Below are 17973 nucleotides of genomic sequence, written 5' to 3'. Positions count from 1 at the left end.
AGAAAGCAGGATTGTAGTATACAGAAAGAACTTTTCATGGCCTAGGACAGAGCACAACTCTCTGAGCAGAAACCTCAGGATTTTGTCAGGATTTCAGTGAACTTGAAGCCATCTGGGCTGCTTTGCCTGTGAAGGCAGCAACTTATTCCATAAGTTCTCTTCAAATTGAAGTCCTGCAGGCTGAGGAAACAAATTACAGCCAGAGTTTAAGGCCTTACGATAAAGTATGGCTTAATTCTGATGAAAAAATAGGCAAAGTGGCGTTTTTATTCAGGCCTGCAGTGTTCCTTTTTCGGCATGTTTCATTCAACTGAAATACTCTCAGAGTCTATTTCCCCATTCAGTTCTAGGAAATTTCAACTACTGTGATATCATTTAAAAGTCTTGTTTACTGTGCTTTCATCTTAACATAGCAAAGTGACAGTGACACTTGCCAACAGCAAGTAAATGTTGAATATAAATTTCTGCAGAGACTGTGTGTCCATTAAGAAAAGTTTCTGGCTTTCTTTAAATTTAAGAAAAACCTTCAAAGTACCAGGAATGGCCTGTCTTGGTGTGGTTGCAGCAGGCAGTTCAAAGTAGTAAGAAATAATCTCTGTAAGACACAAATTCTGGCTCTAGTTTGCAGTTTTTGGAGCCAAGCATTTCTGCAGGTGAGTTGCATCACTGCAGGGAAGGAAATTCCTTCCTCTCCCCCAGCATTCTGCAACAGGAATGATGATGAATGATCTCTGTTGCCAGTCAGTAGCAAATTCCATATTCTTGAGGTGGGAAAATAAAAAAGCAGCTTTATACAACACTATAAGGAGACTTAACAGTCTGCAGAGAGTATACATTCTAGCAAACAGCATCCCTGTTAATAATTTTTCCTGCATCTTTGCCCTGGGTTTGAGGATTTTTTTGGCATCAGTGGTGGATTCTAGATACTGACCATGTCCTCCTCTCATACTAATGCTTACCTCATACCACCATGTGGCTACAAAAAAGGAAAGAGCTTCCTTACTGATGCTTGGTGGGCTGAACAGGAGTTTAAACCTTCTGTGTTTTAGCTGCTATTTTCTTAGACTCATATAGTCAGTGTTGATGACTTGGAACATTATTAGACATCTTTTTATATACATGTGTATCTATATATACACACACACATATATATATATCTCAATTTATGTCTTGACACTTGAGATATGTTAATGAAGGTGAAACTTAACCTCCAGTGTTTTTGAAGTAAGTTTCATGGCTGTTGAGCAAATCCTGAAAATGTGACCCCTGAAAGCTTGGAAAACAGAAAGTAAATACAGACAATTTTAGATTTAACATTTCAAGTCTTATGGTATTTGTTCCAATCTGTAGTATTTTGGCACTTGACTCCTGATATGTGAATACTTGAGTCTGAGAATGCAAGGTCTTTATTCACTGTCTATGTTTATATAGGTAGTTAAGAGTGATGAGGAGAGCCCACCATGAAAAACGTGGGCACATCATGACCTTTTTTTACTTTGGTGCTGTAGAGCTTTTCATAACTGAGTCATCAACAGCATAAATGAGAATTTGTTTACTTACTCCTTTCAAAGCATGAACAAGGCAAATATCAAATTGATAAAGTACCAAAAAATATAATTCAGTCTGTCTGTGTAATGGTTCTTTTCCATTATGTGAAGTATATATATTTAATCTAAAAATATTAAATTATGTTTCCTCTTTACACAGCATTTTAAAGCCAGCTACTTTCTCAGTAAGAGCCACGTATGTAGTGCAGTCATTAAGACTACCCAGGACTGAAACTTCTTCTGGTCATGCCCAGTAGGCAGCTGTAATATGGAAGAAGTAAAAGTAAAAAGTTTATGAACTGCTTTTACTTAAACCCTCCAAATGCAAACAAACCCCAAACACCCAGCCTTTGAAGTGCAACAAACAGGGTAACCTTGGGTGGTGTTTTAGCTCTGAAGAGCTGCATCTGAGGGATTATGATGATACCTGATGTCTGAGGCAATACTTACTAGAGCATCTGATTCTGTGACAATGCCACAGTAAAACCAGCAACTTGTCAGTGAGATACAGAGTGTCTAGTAGAAAATAATTAGGGCTAATGTAGTGGCAGAAAAAAATCAATTAAAAAATTCAAGTCAAACAAGTCCAAGCTGTTGTTCTTCTCTAAATGTACTTAAAATAAAGTGAGCTTTATCTGCAGTTTTGTAAGGGCTTAGAAATTAGGAGAAGAGTTTGTAAAAGAAATATGTCCATGGTAAAGGGGAGTACAGATGCGTAATGGACATCAGTAGGTAGTAGCTGAAAATGATACCATGATCTTCCATTTGGTAAACCATTATTATTTTCACAGTTTAAGGAATCTTAAAACACCAATGTTAAACTGTAACCAAATATTTCAATAATTACCTGAATTGTCTAGTTGTCTAATAATTAACTCTCTACCTAAATGCCAGCATTTCAACTAAGTGCATGATCTGTAGTAGTCTGGCAGGAATATGGGAGATTTTCTAACTCTGAGAATGTTGGAGCAAGTCCAGAGGAGGGCCACAAAGACGATCCAAGGGCAGAAACACTTCTGCTGTGGGGAAAGGCTGAGGGAGCTGGGGAAGTTTATGCCTTTCCTTTGGACAGAAGAGCCAAACTGAGAGTTAAAAACATGTTGTAGCTTACAAGGCATAAAAATTTTTGGTTGCGCTAATGCATGAGTAAGTAGTATTTAGGACCTATACATCCCTGAAGATAACTGAAAGGAGTAGTATCCAGCTGAGTCAAATGCTTCCTGGTCACCAGCCTTACCTTAAACATATTTTCAAATGATCTCTCATATGAAAACACATTTTGATTCATTTTAGCTGATTTACATACTAGTTTTCATATTAAAGGAAGTCTTTCACACCACATACATACTTTAAAGGCACCATGTTGTAAGTATTGCTGTGATAGCATTGTACATTGTTGCTGAAACAAAACTGCAAGTTAATGGTGCTTTTTGGAGGCCTTAGAGGTAAAGTAATTCTTTGGAAATACTTTGATAATTGATTCACCATATAATCAGAAACTTGTGTGGTATTTAGAAGATGGATTACTGAGCCGTTAACAACCTAGCAATATGATTAGATATCCATATTAATAAACATCTGTCACAACAGCAGAGCAGATGTGCTAGGTGCATCTATAACATTAAAATGTAGATTTCTGATTAGTGCTTTCTTATTTTTTACTATAAAATGTTTAAATTACATTATATATGCCATTTATTTCCTTCTTCAACACTGAAAGTGCTTTTTAAAGCTGGCACCTTCAACCATTAGCTCAGCCCTTCTGAATGTACATATTTAGTTATGCATTTTCTAGAGATCCTACTGGTATTCAAGTCATTTGTGCTTTTTAAATTGCATTGATTTATTCTATATTAGCTTGTTTCCTGCATCCAGAAGTTACCATACCTGCTTGGGGCCAGAGGCAGAAGTACTTTCTGCTCTTTGATGTATGCTGTTTGTTTTACTAGGTGTTAAAACATGTGGGGGCAGATTCTACCATGCACTCCATCCCTGCTTTGTTCCAGTAACATGGAAGAGGCTTCAGAAGTTAAAAAACAGGTGGTAATTTGATGTTACACAGAATGTGCTAGTGAATTCATGGATGTGCCTGTTCCAGGAACTTCTCGTGTATCATTTTGCATTCCTGAGGCAATGGATGGACTTGCAATAGTGGACGGAGTGCAGATAAGGTGATTGACTGAACTTTCAGCCAACTTCTTCAAGAAGGATGCAACCAAATAATGCAGGAGCTCTCCAGATAGGAGTTCTAGAGCGCCCTTAAGGTTTCCCCAGGCAGCTCCTGCTGTGTTGGTGGAATGCTGAGACGGAGAATCTGGCCTGTCCAGACTCCTCAAGCAATTCCTGCTGCAAACTTGATAAAACCGTACACAGAAGATAAATAGCCAGTAGAAACCATTGCTGGAGTGACTTCGGCAACTCCTTTGTATCTCAGCTGAAGTCAGGAGGATGCATGTACTTTGGTTAGTGAATACCACTTGAATGAAAATGAACAGGCTGGAGTGGTTGTATAGGACCACAGGGCAGTCAGATGATAAAAACTCCAAAGAACGGTTTGGGAAGCCTCTTGCAATCCAGCTGAAGATGCTGTTGTGAGGACACTTGCAGTAGAGAGTCCAGAGGGAGACCAGATGTCTTGATTTACAGAGATGATTTCCCACAACAGTGTTACCCAGTGCCAGTTTCCCAATTACCTGCTTTTCAACTCTGCTCATGAGTGTCTATGCACTACTTTAAAATTTCAAAAGCTAAGGTGTGCCATTGAGTTAATGGCTTTCAATGACCCACAAAAATCATAGCATAGTGGTCATACAGCACTGAATTCTGATTTCATAGAATGGCTTAGGTTGGAAGGGACCTTAGAAATTGTCTACTCCAACTTGGTTGCTCAAGGCATCATCCAATCCATCCTCCAGGGAGGAGGCATTTACAACCACTCTAGGCCACCTATTCCAGAATCTCACCACCAACATACTGAGGAACTTCTTCCTAAAATCCAGTCTAAACCTACTCTCCCTCAACTTAAAATCATTCCCCCTTGTCCTATTGCTAGACAGCCTTCTGAAAAGTCCCTCTCCAGCCTTCCTGGAGGATCCTTTCAGGTATTGGAAGGCAGCTATTTTGCCATTTGAGTTTTAACCTCTATCTTTTGTGATTCGTTGAGTTTTAATTGCTGTAACAGGTCTTGCTACAAGGCAGTTTCTGAAATAGTAAGGAAATAGCCTGAGTGTGTGTAGCTATGCTCTTTTAAAGGAAAAAAAGTTAATAGAAAGCATATGCAACTAATTCTATTTTCAAAGCAATGTGTTTATTTTTTTCAGTGGAGAACTGAAAAGGTAAACTTTGAAGAACAAAGGAACATTTCTTTCATCTTTTACAGATTACAACATAGCAAGAGGGGTTTGTAAGTCAATATTGTGTTAATAATGTTTGCACTGTGCTGCTTGCATTTGTGTTTTGTTTCATTAGTAACCATCCCATGGCATTTTTCTGCTGCCAGACTGTTAATACATTGCTTTTTATACCATGTTAACTCCTGTTGAAAATTCAACACACTGCCCACAAGAGTGGGAAACAAATGGGCCACGCTGCAGTGGGAGTCCTTAGAGATAATGTGGGCTCTCTGACTCAGCTGTAATTCACCTCTGCGCTCTCAGAGAGTGCAGATACAAAGCTGTGCTGCTGTTGTATTTGAAACATATACCACACACCCAAACACCTCCATATTTGCTCTTCCAGCTCTCACAGCAGACATCCCAGACATACTGTCAGTGCCTACAGAAGTATCACAGACAGTGTTTGTAGGGGGTACAATTTAGCATCTCCTTTTGCATTGTCTACTTGGTTGCACAATCCAGGACAGACTATATGGAAGCTGTGCATTTGTTAGCCTGTGTTTAATTTCAATGTTATTTGCTCATAACCAAATGATTAGGAGCCAATACATCAGTGGACAAGGGAAGACCAATAGATAGCATCTGTCTGGACTTCTGTAAAGCTATTGACACAGTCCCCTACAACATTCTTCTCTCCAAGCTCCAAACGTATGGATTCCATGGGTGGGCTGTCCAATGGATAAGGAATTGGGTGGATGACCGCATCTGAAGGGTAGTGGTCAACAGCTTAATGTCCAGGTGGAGATGGGTAACAAGTGGTGTCCCACAAAGTTCTGTATTGGGACCAATGCTGTTCAATGTCTTCATCGATGATATTGACTTCAGGATTAAGGGCACCCTCAGCAAGGTTGCAGGTAATGCCGAGATGAGTGGTGTGGTTCACAAGACTGAAGGACAGGATGCCATCCAGAGGGACCTGGACAGGCTAGAGAGGTGAGCTGAGGAGAATCTCATGAGGATCAATAAGGCAAAGTACAAAGTTCTGTACCTAGGTCAGGGAAATGCTTGACATCAATACAGGCTGGAGAACGATGAGATTGAGAGCAGCCCTGCAGAAAAGAACTTGGGGGTGCTGGTGGACGAGAAGCTGAACATGAGCCAACAATGTGCACTTGCAGCCCAGAAGGCAAATGGCATACTGGGCTGCATCAAAAGAAGCGTGGCCAGCAGATGGAGAGAGGTGATTCTGCCACTCTGCTCTGGTGAGACCTTACTTGTGTCCAGCTCTGGTGCCCCCAACACTGGAAGGATATGGACATGTTGGACAGGAGGGCCATTAAGATGATCTGAGGGATGAAACACCTCTCCTATGAGAACAGGCTGGGAGAATTGGGGTTGTTCAGCCTGGAGAAGAGAAGGCTCCAAGGAGACCTTAGAGCTGCCTTGAAATACCTGAAAGGATCCTACTGGAAGGCTGCAGAGGGACTCTTTAGAAGGGCCTGTGGTGATAGGATGAGGGGTAATGGTTTGAAACTGGAGCAGGGTAGATTTAGATTGGATATCAGGAGGAAGGTCTTTGCAATGAGAGTGGTAGAATACTGGAACAGGTTGCCCAGAAATGTGGTTGAGGCCCTATCCCTGGAGACATTCAAGGTCAAACTTGAAGGGACCCAGAGCAACCTGATCTAGATGGAGGTGTCCCTGCTTGCTGCACAGCAGTTGGGCAAGGTGACCTTTGAGGGTCCCTTCCAACTCGATGCAGTCTGTGATGCTGTTTCTATTTACAGAAAGGCTTGAATTTTAAAAATTACTGAAACATGCACTCTGTGAGGCTATCGGATGGTTTCTGAGGTGAGAGGTGTTAAAGCCTCTGGATAATTTCTGTTCATGACAGGGAAGATCAGAGACAGGATGCTGATGAGGCAAACAGCTGAGACTTTTGTGTGATCAGCAAAGCAATAACTGTAGGTATGTAACATAGGGCTTAAAAATTGTAAACATCCAAATTAAAGGCCATGACTGGTAAAGTCTGCGACCTTCTTGGCAACTAAAACATCACAGTGTTCTTTGAAAAGCTGAATTTGGAAGCAGAAAGAGATAGAAAAACATCTGAGAAATAATGAGAAGAAAAAGAGATCAGAAACACATAATTGATGCCTGGATTAGATACCAGGACTCCAGGACTCACTCACTTGTGGTGTGGTATTCTCTCACGTTGTACCAACAGTGCTCGTGTATGGATGTGATAAACAGATCAGATGGACATCTGGGGAGAGATACGTGGTGACACAGGAAGAAGTGGCTATGAAATAGCTAATTGAGGGAACCAGTTTCTATGTCTGTAATTTGTTTCCTTTGTAACTAAACAAAACACAAGTGAATGCGCGTCATGGCTGGTGTATGCCCAGTAATAGCCTTATCAGATTTATTCAGGTTTGCTGTATTGCCCAAACCATTGCTCTTGTTACAATTTCATGTTTATTTTTAATGAACTACCAAGTACAGAAGTGTTTATGTTTTTACATGCACTTACAAGACCTGAAAATCTTAAGAATTGTGAGTTCTCTGTTTATTGACATTTGTGCACACAGATGGACACCCATGGACGCTTGAAATCCTCTTGCAGTCTTAGACGAAAGGCAGTGTCAAAGTATCCAGCTTATACCCAGTCGAGTTCTGCTGCTGAAGGGCAGCTTCCTCTCTTTCCACTATTTTTATAATTGCAGGATCCTGGCTTTTTTGAACCTTTTGATTTGGTTTAGGTTTTTTGTTTGTTGGGTTTTTTTTTAACTTCAGTGTAAAATCCACTGATAATTTAGTAACGACTAGCTAACTAGTCTAGGCAGTACTTTTCTTTCTCTCTCCCCTTTCCTTTCTTTCTCTTGATTTCTCTTTCCCTCTCCCCTTTTCTTTCCTCTAGCCAAATTTTCAATGTCTGGATTTTTCTAACAGTTTATACAGCTGACAAAATAGGAAATGTAATCTTAAAATCAAGAGTGTGTTTCCTTTTCAGATTTGAATATCTGTACTCCTACTTCATTAATAACAGCAGAGAGATGAAGGAAACACAGTAGATTGTTAAGAAAATATCTCTTGTATGCTTTAATATAATCAAATAGTTTTTCCACAGATAAAGGGCATTTTGTCTGTTGTTACGCAGTCACGTTGTCTTCTACAGGGCCTGAAATAGCCTGCTTTGGGAAGAGTATGGAGAGGTCAGGAAAGACACTCTCGAGGATGGAGCTAAGGGCTTTTGCAGGCTGATAGCCAGGGACCACGCTACTTGAGAACAGCTGGGTGTGATGTGGGAGGCTTCATTGCAGTGCCTCTGGGGCAGTAGTGGTGGCCCACAAATGAACGTCACTGTTGCATAGGCATGGCATTGAAAATGAACTACAACTATAACGTAAGAGTCTTCATGATGTTTTGTGAAATTACCAGAAGTCTCAGATTTTCTTCAGAGACCACAAGTGATCACAGGTTTAGTGAAATTCAGAGGCTTTTGGACATGGTTAGCAGAATTCAACTTGGTAGACACTAAAGAACTTTGAAAAAATCTGTTTCTCTATTGTCTGCTAAATGCTAAGAAGTTTGATTGCTCTGTTTTGGTCTTGGGTGGCAAAATACAGGAAGTAAGAGCAGCAAATAGAAATCAATGTCTGAGTTCCTCTTTGAGCAATGCTTTCTAAATAATAGCTTGCTTTATTTTGTAAACATGGTGAAAGTACAAGGGGTCTGAGGAGAGAGAGGTGATCTAGATAAGAAACCTACCAACATGAGATCAGCAATGAAGTATCTAGATAGAATCTGCCCCAGAGTAGAAAAAGAAAGGAATCATAGGATTGATATAAACTGATATTGATGAGGAAAAAACCCAAACTGCTGTAAATAACAATACTTTGCTATTTCCATTGAACTGCCATATGTAAAGGATTTAACTGCTCCTGTGGATTCGTTACATTGACCTTAATTTTCACAGTCGCATCATCATTCTGTAATGATCTGCAAGAACAGGGCAATATAATATGCCTCCTGCTTATTTAACTCAAAGGAAAAAAATCAACTTATAGCAGCATCATTAATAAACTTTCCCCAAGAGTAGACCTTAAGTAACATGATAGTCACGTGTATGAGTTCTCTGACCTTCTTCACGAAGTCAAGAAATGTTCGTGTTGATTCCCATGCCAACAATCAGCCACATTTGTTGTCCGTTTCCAGTTTCCTCATTGGACAGAGCAAGTTTTTTAAGAGACCTCATAACAATCCATCACTACTTGGGGGCATATAATTGCTCATAAATATAGAACTTTGTGTCTGATCTTTGTTTTCATAGCCTTGAATGTGTTATCAGCTTACTTAGCTAGTAAGGCTTTATGCTTGGAAATAGTGAAGTGTGAGGAAAATAGATGTATTGGGTTTTCCATGCAGTGAGTCCAAATCAGGCATTCAGTTTCACTAAATGCAGTAACTGAGTACATGAGATGAAGTTTGGCTTTTAAAATTACAGGGACTGGTAGCAGGGGAAAAATAGCATGATAAGGCAGACTGGAAAAAAAACCAAAACAACAAAATAATTTACATGGACAACATAGCAGTGAAATGAGAATTTATTTTTTAGGAGAGGGATAAAGGTGGAAAGCTCCACAAAGGACAAAGTTCATGGTGTTGTTGACTGGCAGATGGTACAAGATAGGAAGAATCTTTTTTTTTAACCTGTCTTTAAGCATCTGCTGTAGGCTCATGAGCTAAGATAATCTTTCTCAAGCTCCTGCAAGCAGATCTGTATGATATATGATTCTATGATCTATAGGGATTTGGTTATTTTAAACAACTGAACCAGTACCACACTAGTCTTGTAGTTTAGCCAGAGACCCTTCAGCACATGCTGAAGGAAGGTCATGGACTGCATTTGTAGAAGGAAAGGGATGTTGGTACAATGATACAGAGAGATAACTACATGAAATATCTGGAAAAAAAAATCCCAGATGTGAATGGATAGCACACAGTAACAACCTCCCAAGCAAGGTGTTTTCTTCATACTTCAAATGTGCCACACAAAATGCAGGTAAATATAAAACTGGTAAGGAAGCCATCTGATGGCTGGGGAGAACAACCTAAGTGATTTAATAGACATTTTGTGTCTCTAGCATCTGGATTCAGGGAGTTAATCTCAGCTAGTGGCATTCTTAATCTGCTGATCTGGTGCTAAATCAGGAAAGCTGGGAATTCACAAAATGCACATCTGCACTTATAGCATACGAAGGTAACACAAAATTAGTACTGGCAGTGATTCACCAAAGAGCATGAAACTTCTTTGTTACATTTAAAAGAAGAGACCTCAGAAAGGGACTCAAATCATCCCATCATTTTTATAACATTAATGTTCATAATTGTCAACAGTTGTATGAGGTTTCACAAAGCTCATCTGAGTTTTCTGATTGAACCGGTGGCACGGTTCAGTGTGCAGGAATTCATTCAGTTGTTCAGTAGTTAGAAGAGAAAATACCAAGAAAAGCAAATGAAGGGTATAGTAACGTTGAAGTATTGAATCCTGTGTGTAATGGTTAAGAAATTGTACTTAACTAATAAACAATATGGCAAATGGGTATTAATAAACATATTAGTAACCCTTTATTAATATGAAAATTGCCAAAACTCATTAAATAGGATCATTGTACAGTTGGAATATATGTTTATAATAGGAATGTACAGTCTTTGGACAAAATACAAACAGTTCTATGCAAATTAGGAGGAAATAACATGGAAAGAGAAGGTCCCTGTGAGCAGATAGTGCTCAGTTACAGTGGGGGAAGACTCAATAAGAACTCTTACCCCAAAAAGGCAATGAATTAATTATTCACAGCTGGTTCTACATGGGGGCTGCTGCTGTGAGGCTTTGGGGAGTTCTCATATGGCACTGGCGTGGCAGATTGCCAGCAAAAAGGGTTTGCCACGTTGTCCCAGGCTGATCTGGCTTCAGTGGCTGGCGGGCAGTTAATGACGCTTCTCACGATGGGCACTTGCTTGGTCTCTGGGTAAACTGAGGCACGGCACGATTCTAGTGGCAAGGGGAAGCAGGCTAGGTGGATCCGGCTTCTAGGCTTGTGGCTTCTCTGGCTTGCTGTGTATGGCTTGTAGCTTTATCCCAGGCTCTGGACCAGGTGCTCAAGGCAGGGCAGGGCAACTCGAGGCAGCTTCTACAAGACTGGTCCAAGTAGGCTTGAAAGCGGTGCTTGAAGCAAGGCTTAAGCAAGGTGAAGGCAATTACCAAGTCAGCCTGTATATATACCTGGCCTGAGAGCGATTTGGACCAATGGGGCAACTGAAGCCAACATACAGCTGCCCAATGGAAAGGTGTTCTACCACGCTATAATCATAAAAGGCAAAAACAAAGGCCTTGTTTCTGGGGGAGCAGTGGTCAGCATACCTGCTCTCACCCCAGGTAAACAACTTGTTTACAAGACATGCACGGGTCCTGTCCCCTTTGTTCCTTTTCCTGTGTTGCCCTGACTTTCTGCAGGAAGGAGGGGAGAGAGGGGACCATGTCTAGACATCTTAAGGCCTGTCTGGGTTTGTACTGGGCCATGTCATGGCCCTACCATGACACTGCATTTGCAAGTTTGTTCCCTATTTACACTGGATCTTAGGAAGAAGTTCTTCAGTACAAGGGTGGTGAGACTCTGGCTGCCCAGGGAGGTTGTGGATGCCTTCTCCTTGGGGGTGTTCAAGGCCAGGTTGGATGAGGTCTTGAGCAGTGAGTCTAGTTGAGAAGTGTTCCTGCCTATGACAGGGAGGTTGGAGTAAATGATCTCTAAGGTCCCTTCCAACTTAGCCATTCTATGATTCTATGATACTTCCATTCATGCTTGTATACGCCAATTAAATTTTAAACCCCCAACTATTTTTCTGACCAGGCACTCATCCTGAGTCCCAGAATAAATCACTGTGATGCGTGTTCTACAAACATATTTAACAGAAAATTCATGGAGGGGCAAGGAGCATAAACGATACATAGCAACAGGACAAACAAATGGCACAAGTAGTCTTTTAAATCTATATACCTAGGACTTGGCACAGACTTTGCTTCCAGTATGAGAACACTGTGACATCTTTCTAGTACTCTGTATCCAATTGATACCAAACAATACAAATCTGTGGGACATGAAAACAAAACAGTTTGGGGGGTGGGGATTCAATTAATGTTGCTTCTGTATGGATTAGTTGTTTTATTCAGTCGAGTTATTCTATGCCTAATTTGCATGGATATGATTTATTCTCCTTATTTTAATAATACAGTAGTGTTCTTTGTTTCTTTGGAAGGGGTAGAGGACCTCTGAAGAACACATCTGACGTAATTAATGCAGCAAAAATGATTTCAGAGTCAGGATCAAGGATGGATGTCCTAGCACGGCTGATTGCCAATCAGGTAGGTTATTTATGCAGCAGTGCATTAAACTTTGTCACAGATTAATCCACAGAATCTCCAGCACCTAAGAAGGTCATTTACAAAAGTGCTTGTGACATTATTAGACCTTACCTGTCTGTTTGAACAGGTGCTAGGTCTCAACACCATGCTTGGTAAGGGTGCTGACTTTTCTTTGTCTTTGAAATTCTTTGTTTTCCACTGTAATATATAGTTACAAAATTCATGAATCATTATTGCTAAAAATTCATGTGTACTCTCGTAGCTGCTGTGAAACGTGACACCATTCAAGGTATTGTGACCTTTTTACTGAATTCACTCAACTTATTTCCATTTGTCTTAGCTCAGAGCCTTGATTCCCTTGAGCCGTATGATCTCTGGTGTTTATTCCCTGTTGCATCTCACATGCATCTGAAATACACTCATCAGTTCTAGGAGTTGCTTGTATTTTAGATGTAATTTCATGTTACAAACACTAGAATGCAAATAGGCACATAACCAAAAAGATGAAAAAGGTGAACCCAGGGAGCTCTTCAGTTACGTCTGGTGGACACAACTATGATCATTGCTAGATGTGTCAGATACTTAGCAAGACAGAGAATCATGCCTTTATGCCTTCTATTATAGAGGTGCTTAATAAGATCCTCTCATTCCTCAGATGGCTTGTTATTTTTAACTTGTGTAACCATTAACTTACAAAGGTCTTCTCTCACTGTGTATGTTTTGTTGAGTTTTTTAAAATCTCCGAGGTGTTCATGAAGATCAATAGTTCCTTTTCTCAGCTGTTACTTTGCCAAATTTCCTATGCCCTGCTCTCTAGGGTCCCAAAATAAACTTTACGTTCCTCTGGGCTACCTCTGGATTTGCTTCAAAAGTGAAAATAGAGAGCTTGACCAATTTTCAAGTAACTGTTTTAAGATCTAGGTCCATGCACACTCCTCCTGGGCATACTTTTCTTGACATCTTTTCACCACTAACTTATCAAACTTTAGCTACTCTATAACTATTTGTTACCAGTTCTGATACTTCCTTTTAATAAAGCCACATCACTTTACCCTTCACAGTTGTGCAGTGATTCAACTACTACCCTGCCACAGTGACAGATGATGGCATTTTCAGTATTCAAAGCTACATGCAAGGAAGAAAAAGCAAAATCCTTCCTCTGTTTCTTCTATCTAGCTTCTATCTAGCTACCCGAGCAAGAATTCAAAATAGGTAGTCACTCCGTAACAAGGAGCCATTGTCATATCTCTTTGACCTTCCCTTGTTAATAAAGCATTTTCACACTCCCTGTAATTTCAGAGAATCAAAATTGGAATGACATAATTCCTACAGTTTTCCTTTTAGGAGGGATAAAAACCAAAGCCCACCCTGACCCTGTGCTTGCCACAGCAGCACTCTCCTATCCATTGTTCTTAATTTTGGATTTTTATAAACCACTCATCTCATGTTTGAAGGACAGGGACACACTGTGGTACAATGAGCAGGATTCAGTTACATTTCAGTCCATACTTAGAGCACTTTTCAGATGACTCAGAGTTAACAGCTGTGAAAATAATCACAGTACAACATCAGCATAAACCTACACAGTGTTCACAATTACACGGGTAATAAATGTAGTTTAAGAAACAATTCTTTCAAATTTATTGTAGAAATTGTGACCTGAAAGCCCTAAGATAATTATGGCAGTTCGTACATCCTGGTTTGAATGGAATGTGCTGTAGATTAAGTTATTGAAAGCCTTCTCAGTATTCCAGTTGTTTTGCACCAGGAGGTGTAGGTCCATTATGATCTCAGTAAGACAGGCACTCAGACTCTGCAAGATGTCTTTTAAAATGCTGTTTGTCAGAGCTAACACTGTAAGGAAAGCATAGTGTAGATAACCTTACGATTCCTGTCAGTGATGGGAACCCCAGGAGGTGCAGCATTGCAATGGCCTCTGAGCTGTATGCAGCATGCTGAGCAGAGCCACTCTTCAGATTCCCTCAGTTTGGTCATTTGAGCTATTACAGGATTTTCTTGAAAGGAAACAACTCTATTCATATAATTTCCACTGTCAAAACAGGATGTTCACATGAGAACTTCTTGCTGCAGTCCTAGATAAAGGCAAGGACATGGAGGTGCCCTAATCACTAGTACCAGGCAGGAGCTGCCCACATGCTCTGCTGCAGCTTTAGGCCTGGCTCTTGGGTTGACTAACTCCTCTACATCTCTTGGTCAGGAACAGTAAATCAAGGCAAAAAAATGTTATCTACTTTCAAATTCTGGAAGAGTAAGGAGCGGTATGAAACTTCTCTTTCTATAGAATCGAGTAGTCTCCTGACTTAGAACCTGATTTCATGTACTTTTAAATTCCTGAAAGTAAAATTTAAAAAGGATCCCTTAAAATTACTAGCTGATAAATATGATGCAAGCAGATGTGCTGAGAAGATCTTGTGATTACAGGATCATCTTACCTAAAAGCTTACAGTTAACAAATACTTGTAATACTCTACTTTTCTGAGACTCCCACCTCAAATACTGCATCCAGTTCTGGTGTCCCCATCATAAGAAGGACACAGAGTGTGGGAGTGAGTTCAGAGGGGAGCCACAACAATGATCCAAGGACTGGAGCACATCTGCAATGAGGATAGGCTGAGGGAACTGGGTTGTTCCACCTACATAAGAGAAGACTCTGGGGGAACCTTAGAGCTGCCTTCCAGTACCTGAAGGGGGTTACAGGAAGGCTGGAGAAGGACTTTTCAGAAGGGTGTCTGTCAACAGAACAAGGGGGAATGGTTTCAAGCTGAGGAAGAGTAGGCTTAGACTGGATCTTAGGAAGAAGTTCTTCAGTATGAGAGTGGTGAGACACTGGAATAGGTTGCCCAGGATGGTTGTGGATGCCTCCTTCCTGGGGGTGTTCAAAGCCAGGTTGGATGAAGCCTTGAGCAGCCAAGTCTAGCTGAGAGTTGTCCCTGCCCATAGTAGGGAGATTGGAGTATATGATTTCTAAGGTCTCTTCCAACCTAAGCCATTCTAAATGACACATTTATATTTAGGCTAGTGTGTCTGTATGTGATTATACACAGTATTAATCACCATGAAGACTGATCCAGATTCTAGAGAAATGCTACTGACTTCATTAGCAAAGGGTTGCAATTAAAGTATACCAAGAACAGTCTTGTTTGCAGTCCAAATTTCCTGCAGGATTGTTTGTCTTGATCTTTGGTGGCATTACTACACCAATGGCTTTTCCATTTGGATTGTGAATGTTTGTTCCCCTGTGTTTTTTGTGACTGCATAAGCACCTATTTCTAATAGGTGAAACACCACTTCATCTTTCTTCTGGATGCAAGTCAGTTCAGAATATGTTTTTGTGGCAAGCTCCTGTTAACACCCCACTGCCTTCAATATGTATGGGGAAAAAAACTCCCATAATTTGCCAAGATCTCTAGCTAAGACTGTGAGGCATTAAACTAGTAACCATCAATTGGCTGTGGGATGATTAAATGCAGAATTTAATTGTCCTTCTGTTGCAGCCTACTGTTTGGTTTCACTAATGAGCAAGTGTTGCTTGTAGCAGATGCTTCTGAGCAGTATGTAGAGGATTCCTTACGGAATATCCTCTTTACAGAATATCCTTTCTAACATCTGCTTGTGGATGATTGCTATATGCTATAAGGCATGAGGCTTGAATTTTTCTGTAGTACTCTATCCTTCTTAAAGTAATATAGAATGTTATCTTTATCCCTGGAAATGGTTTTTCTCTGTATTGTGTTGGTCCCCTGCCTTGACCTTATCGTCTTGTAAAGTTTCATGTGTAAAGTACATAAAAGAGTTCATTTAGGCCAATATCCTGTTGCTGACAGTAGTTAATAATGAATATATACAGAAATCAGTGAGATAATGGCTTGTGTCAGGATACTTCCACGTTTCCCAGCCTCTAGTGGCCGTTCAAGAATTTATTTCACCCAGCATACTTTTGATAACGCTTGCTACATTAAATAGTCCTTGATATTTTTTATTAGTTTGTCCAGTAACTTTTTTAACCCATGCAAAGCTTTTGGTGTAACCAATCTGCAACAAAGATTTCTTCAACTTAAGCACCACCATGTTAAGAACCATCTCCTGATGTTTTGAACTAGTTATTTTTAACGACCTCTTGAATTTGTACTGGAGGACCAAATACCTCTTTACTTGAAAATCTTTACTGTCCTTTTCACATTTTTTTATGTGCCTTGTGGTGTGCAAGGCAGGGGAAAGATGGACAACATCTACAGGGAGTAGTAAAGCTGTGGGTATACCACAGAGTCATACAGTTGTGTAATTACATTTCAGAAGTCTTTTCCTACTAACTCATATGTTCATAGAATGTTTTAGGTTGGAAGAGACCTTAAAGATCATCTAGTTCCAACCTCCCCACCATGGTCAGGGACACCTTCCACTAGACAACATTGCTCAAGGTCTTGTCCAGCCTGGCCTTGAACACTTGCAGGGAGGAGGCATCCACAACCTCCCTGGGCAACCTATTCCAGTGTCCCACCACCCTCACTGTAAAGAATTTTTTCCTAGTATCCAGTCTAAATCTCCTCTCCTCAAGCTTAAAGCCATCACTGCAAGCCCTTGTAAAAAGTCCTTTCCCATTTTCCTGTAGGCCCCTTTCAATTGCTGGAAGGTTGCTGTAAGGTCTCCTCAGAGCCTTCTCTTCTCCAGGCTGAACAGCCCCTGTCCCCTGCACTGAAATGCTCCAGCCCTCTGACCATCTTCATGGCCCTCCTCAGGATCCACTCCAGCAGTTCCACATCCCTCTTATCCTGGGGCACCATGACTGGGCGCAATACTCCAGGTGGGTTCTCACCAGAGCAGAGCAGAGGGGCAGAATCACCTCCCTCATCCTGCTGGTCACACTGCTTTTGATGCAGCCCAGTACATGGTTGCCTTCTGGGCTGCCAGCAGCCATTGCCAGCTTATGGTGAGTTTTTCATCAACTGACACCCACAAGTCCTTCTCCTCCAGACTGCTCTTAAGCCATTCCTTTCCCAGCCTTTATTTGTGCTTGGGATTGCCCTGACCCATGTGTAGGACATTCCACTTGGCCTTGTTGAATTTCATGAGGTTGGCTTGGGACCACCTTTCCAGCCTGTCCAAGACCCTCTGGATGGCTTGCTTCCCTCCGACATGTCAACTGAACCACACAACTTGGTATCAGCTGCAAACTTGCTGAGGGTGCCTCAGTCTGACTGTCCATGTTGCTAACAATGATGTTAAACAGCACTGGTCCCAGTACCAACCCCTGAGGGATGCCACTCGTCACTGGTCTCCATCTAGACATTGAGCTGTTCACTGCAGCTCTCCGAGTGTGGCCATCCAGCCAATTCCTTATCCAGCCAGTGGGCCACCCCTGAAGTCCATGCTTTTCCAATTTGGTGACCAGGATCTCATGTGGGACAGTATCAAAAGCTTTACACAAGTCCAGGTAGATGATATCAGTTGCTATTCCCTTATTTACTAATGCCTACTAGCATTTGAATGCTAATGAACACTGAAGCATACAAGTATTTTAACCTCAGAGTCCTGTATTGGAGTATCAATTTCCTGCATCAATTTGATGCATCTCATCTTCATCATTCCTCAGATGTTACACTTACCTTCTTTAATGGTTTATAAGGAAGGCAGTAAGTGTGACTGG

The 17973-nt window shown here is 40.9% G+C and overlaps 1 protein-coding gene across 3 annotated transcripts in view; it reads left to right on the top strand.

Annotated features, from left to right (window-relative positions):
* The window catches only part of CTNNA3 (catenin alpha 3), a 409043-nt gene that overhangs the window by 380184 nt on the left and 10886 nt on the right, over positions 1-17973 (top strand). For all 3 annotated transcript variants that reach the window (XM_054382672.1, XM_054382674.1, XM_054382673.1), the window contains one exon: positions 12203-12308. In XM_054382672.1, coding sequence (XP_054238647.1) covers positions 12203-12308 — 106 coding nt within the window. The remainder of the gene's footprint in view (positions 1-12202; positions 12309-17973) is intronic.

Source organism: Indicator indicator, chromosome 7, assembly GCF_027791375.1.
Source record: "Indicator indicator isolate 239-I01 chromosome 7, UM_Iind_1.1, whole genome shotgun sequence".
NCBI classification, from domain to species: domain Eukaryota; kingdom Metazoa; phylum Chordata; class Aves; order Piciformes; family Indicatoridae; genus Indicator; species Indicator indicator.
This window is presented reverse-complemented; position numbering and strand designations above follow the sequence as displayed.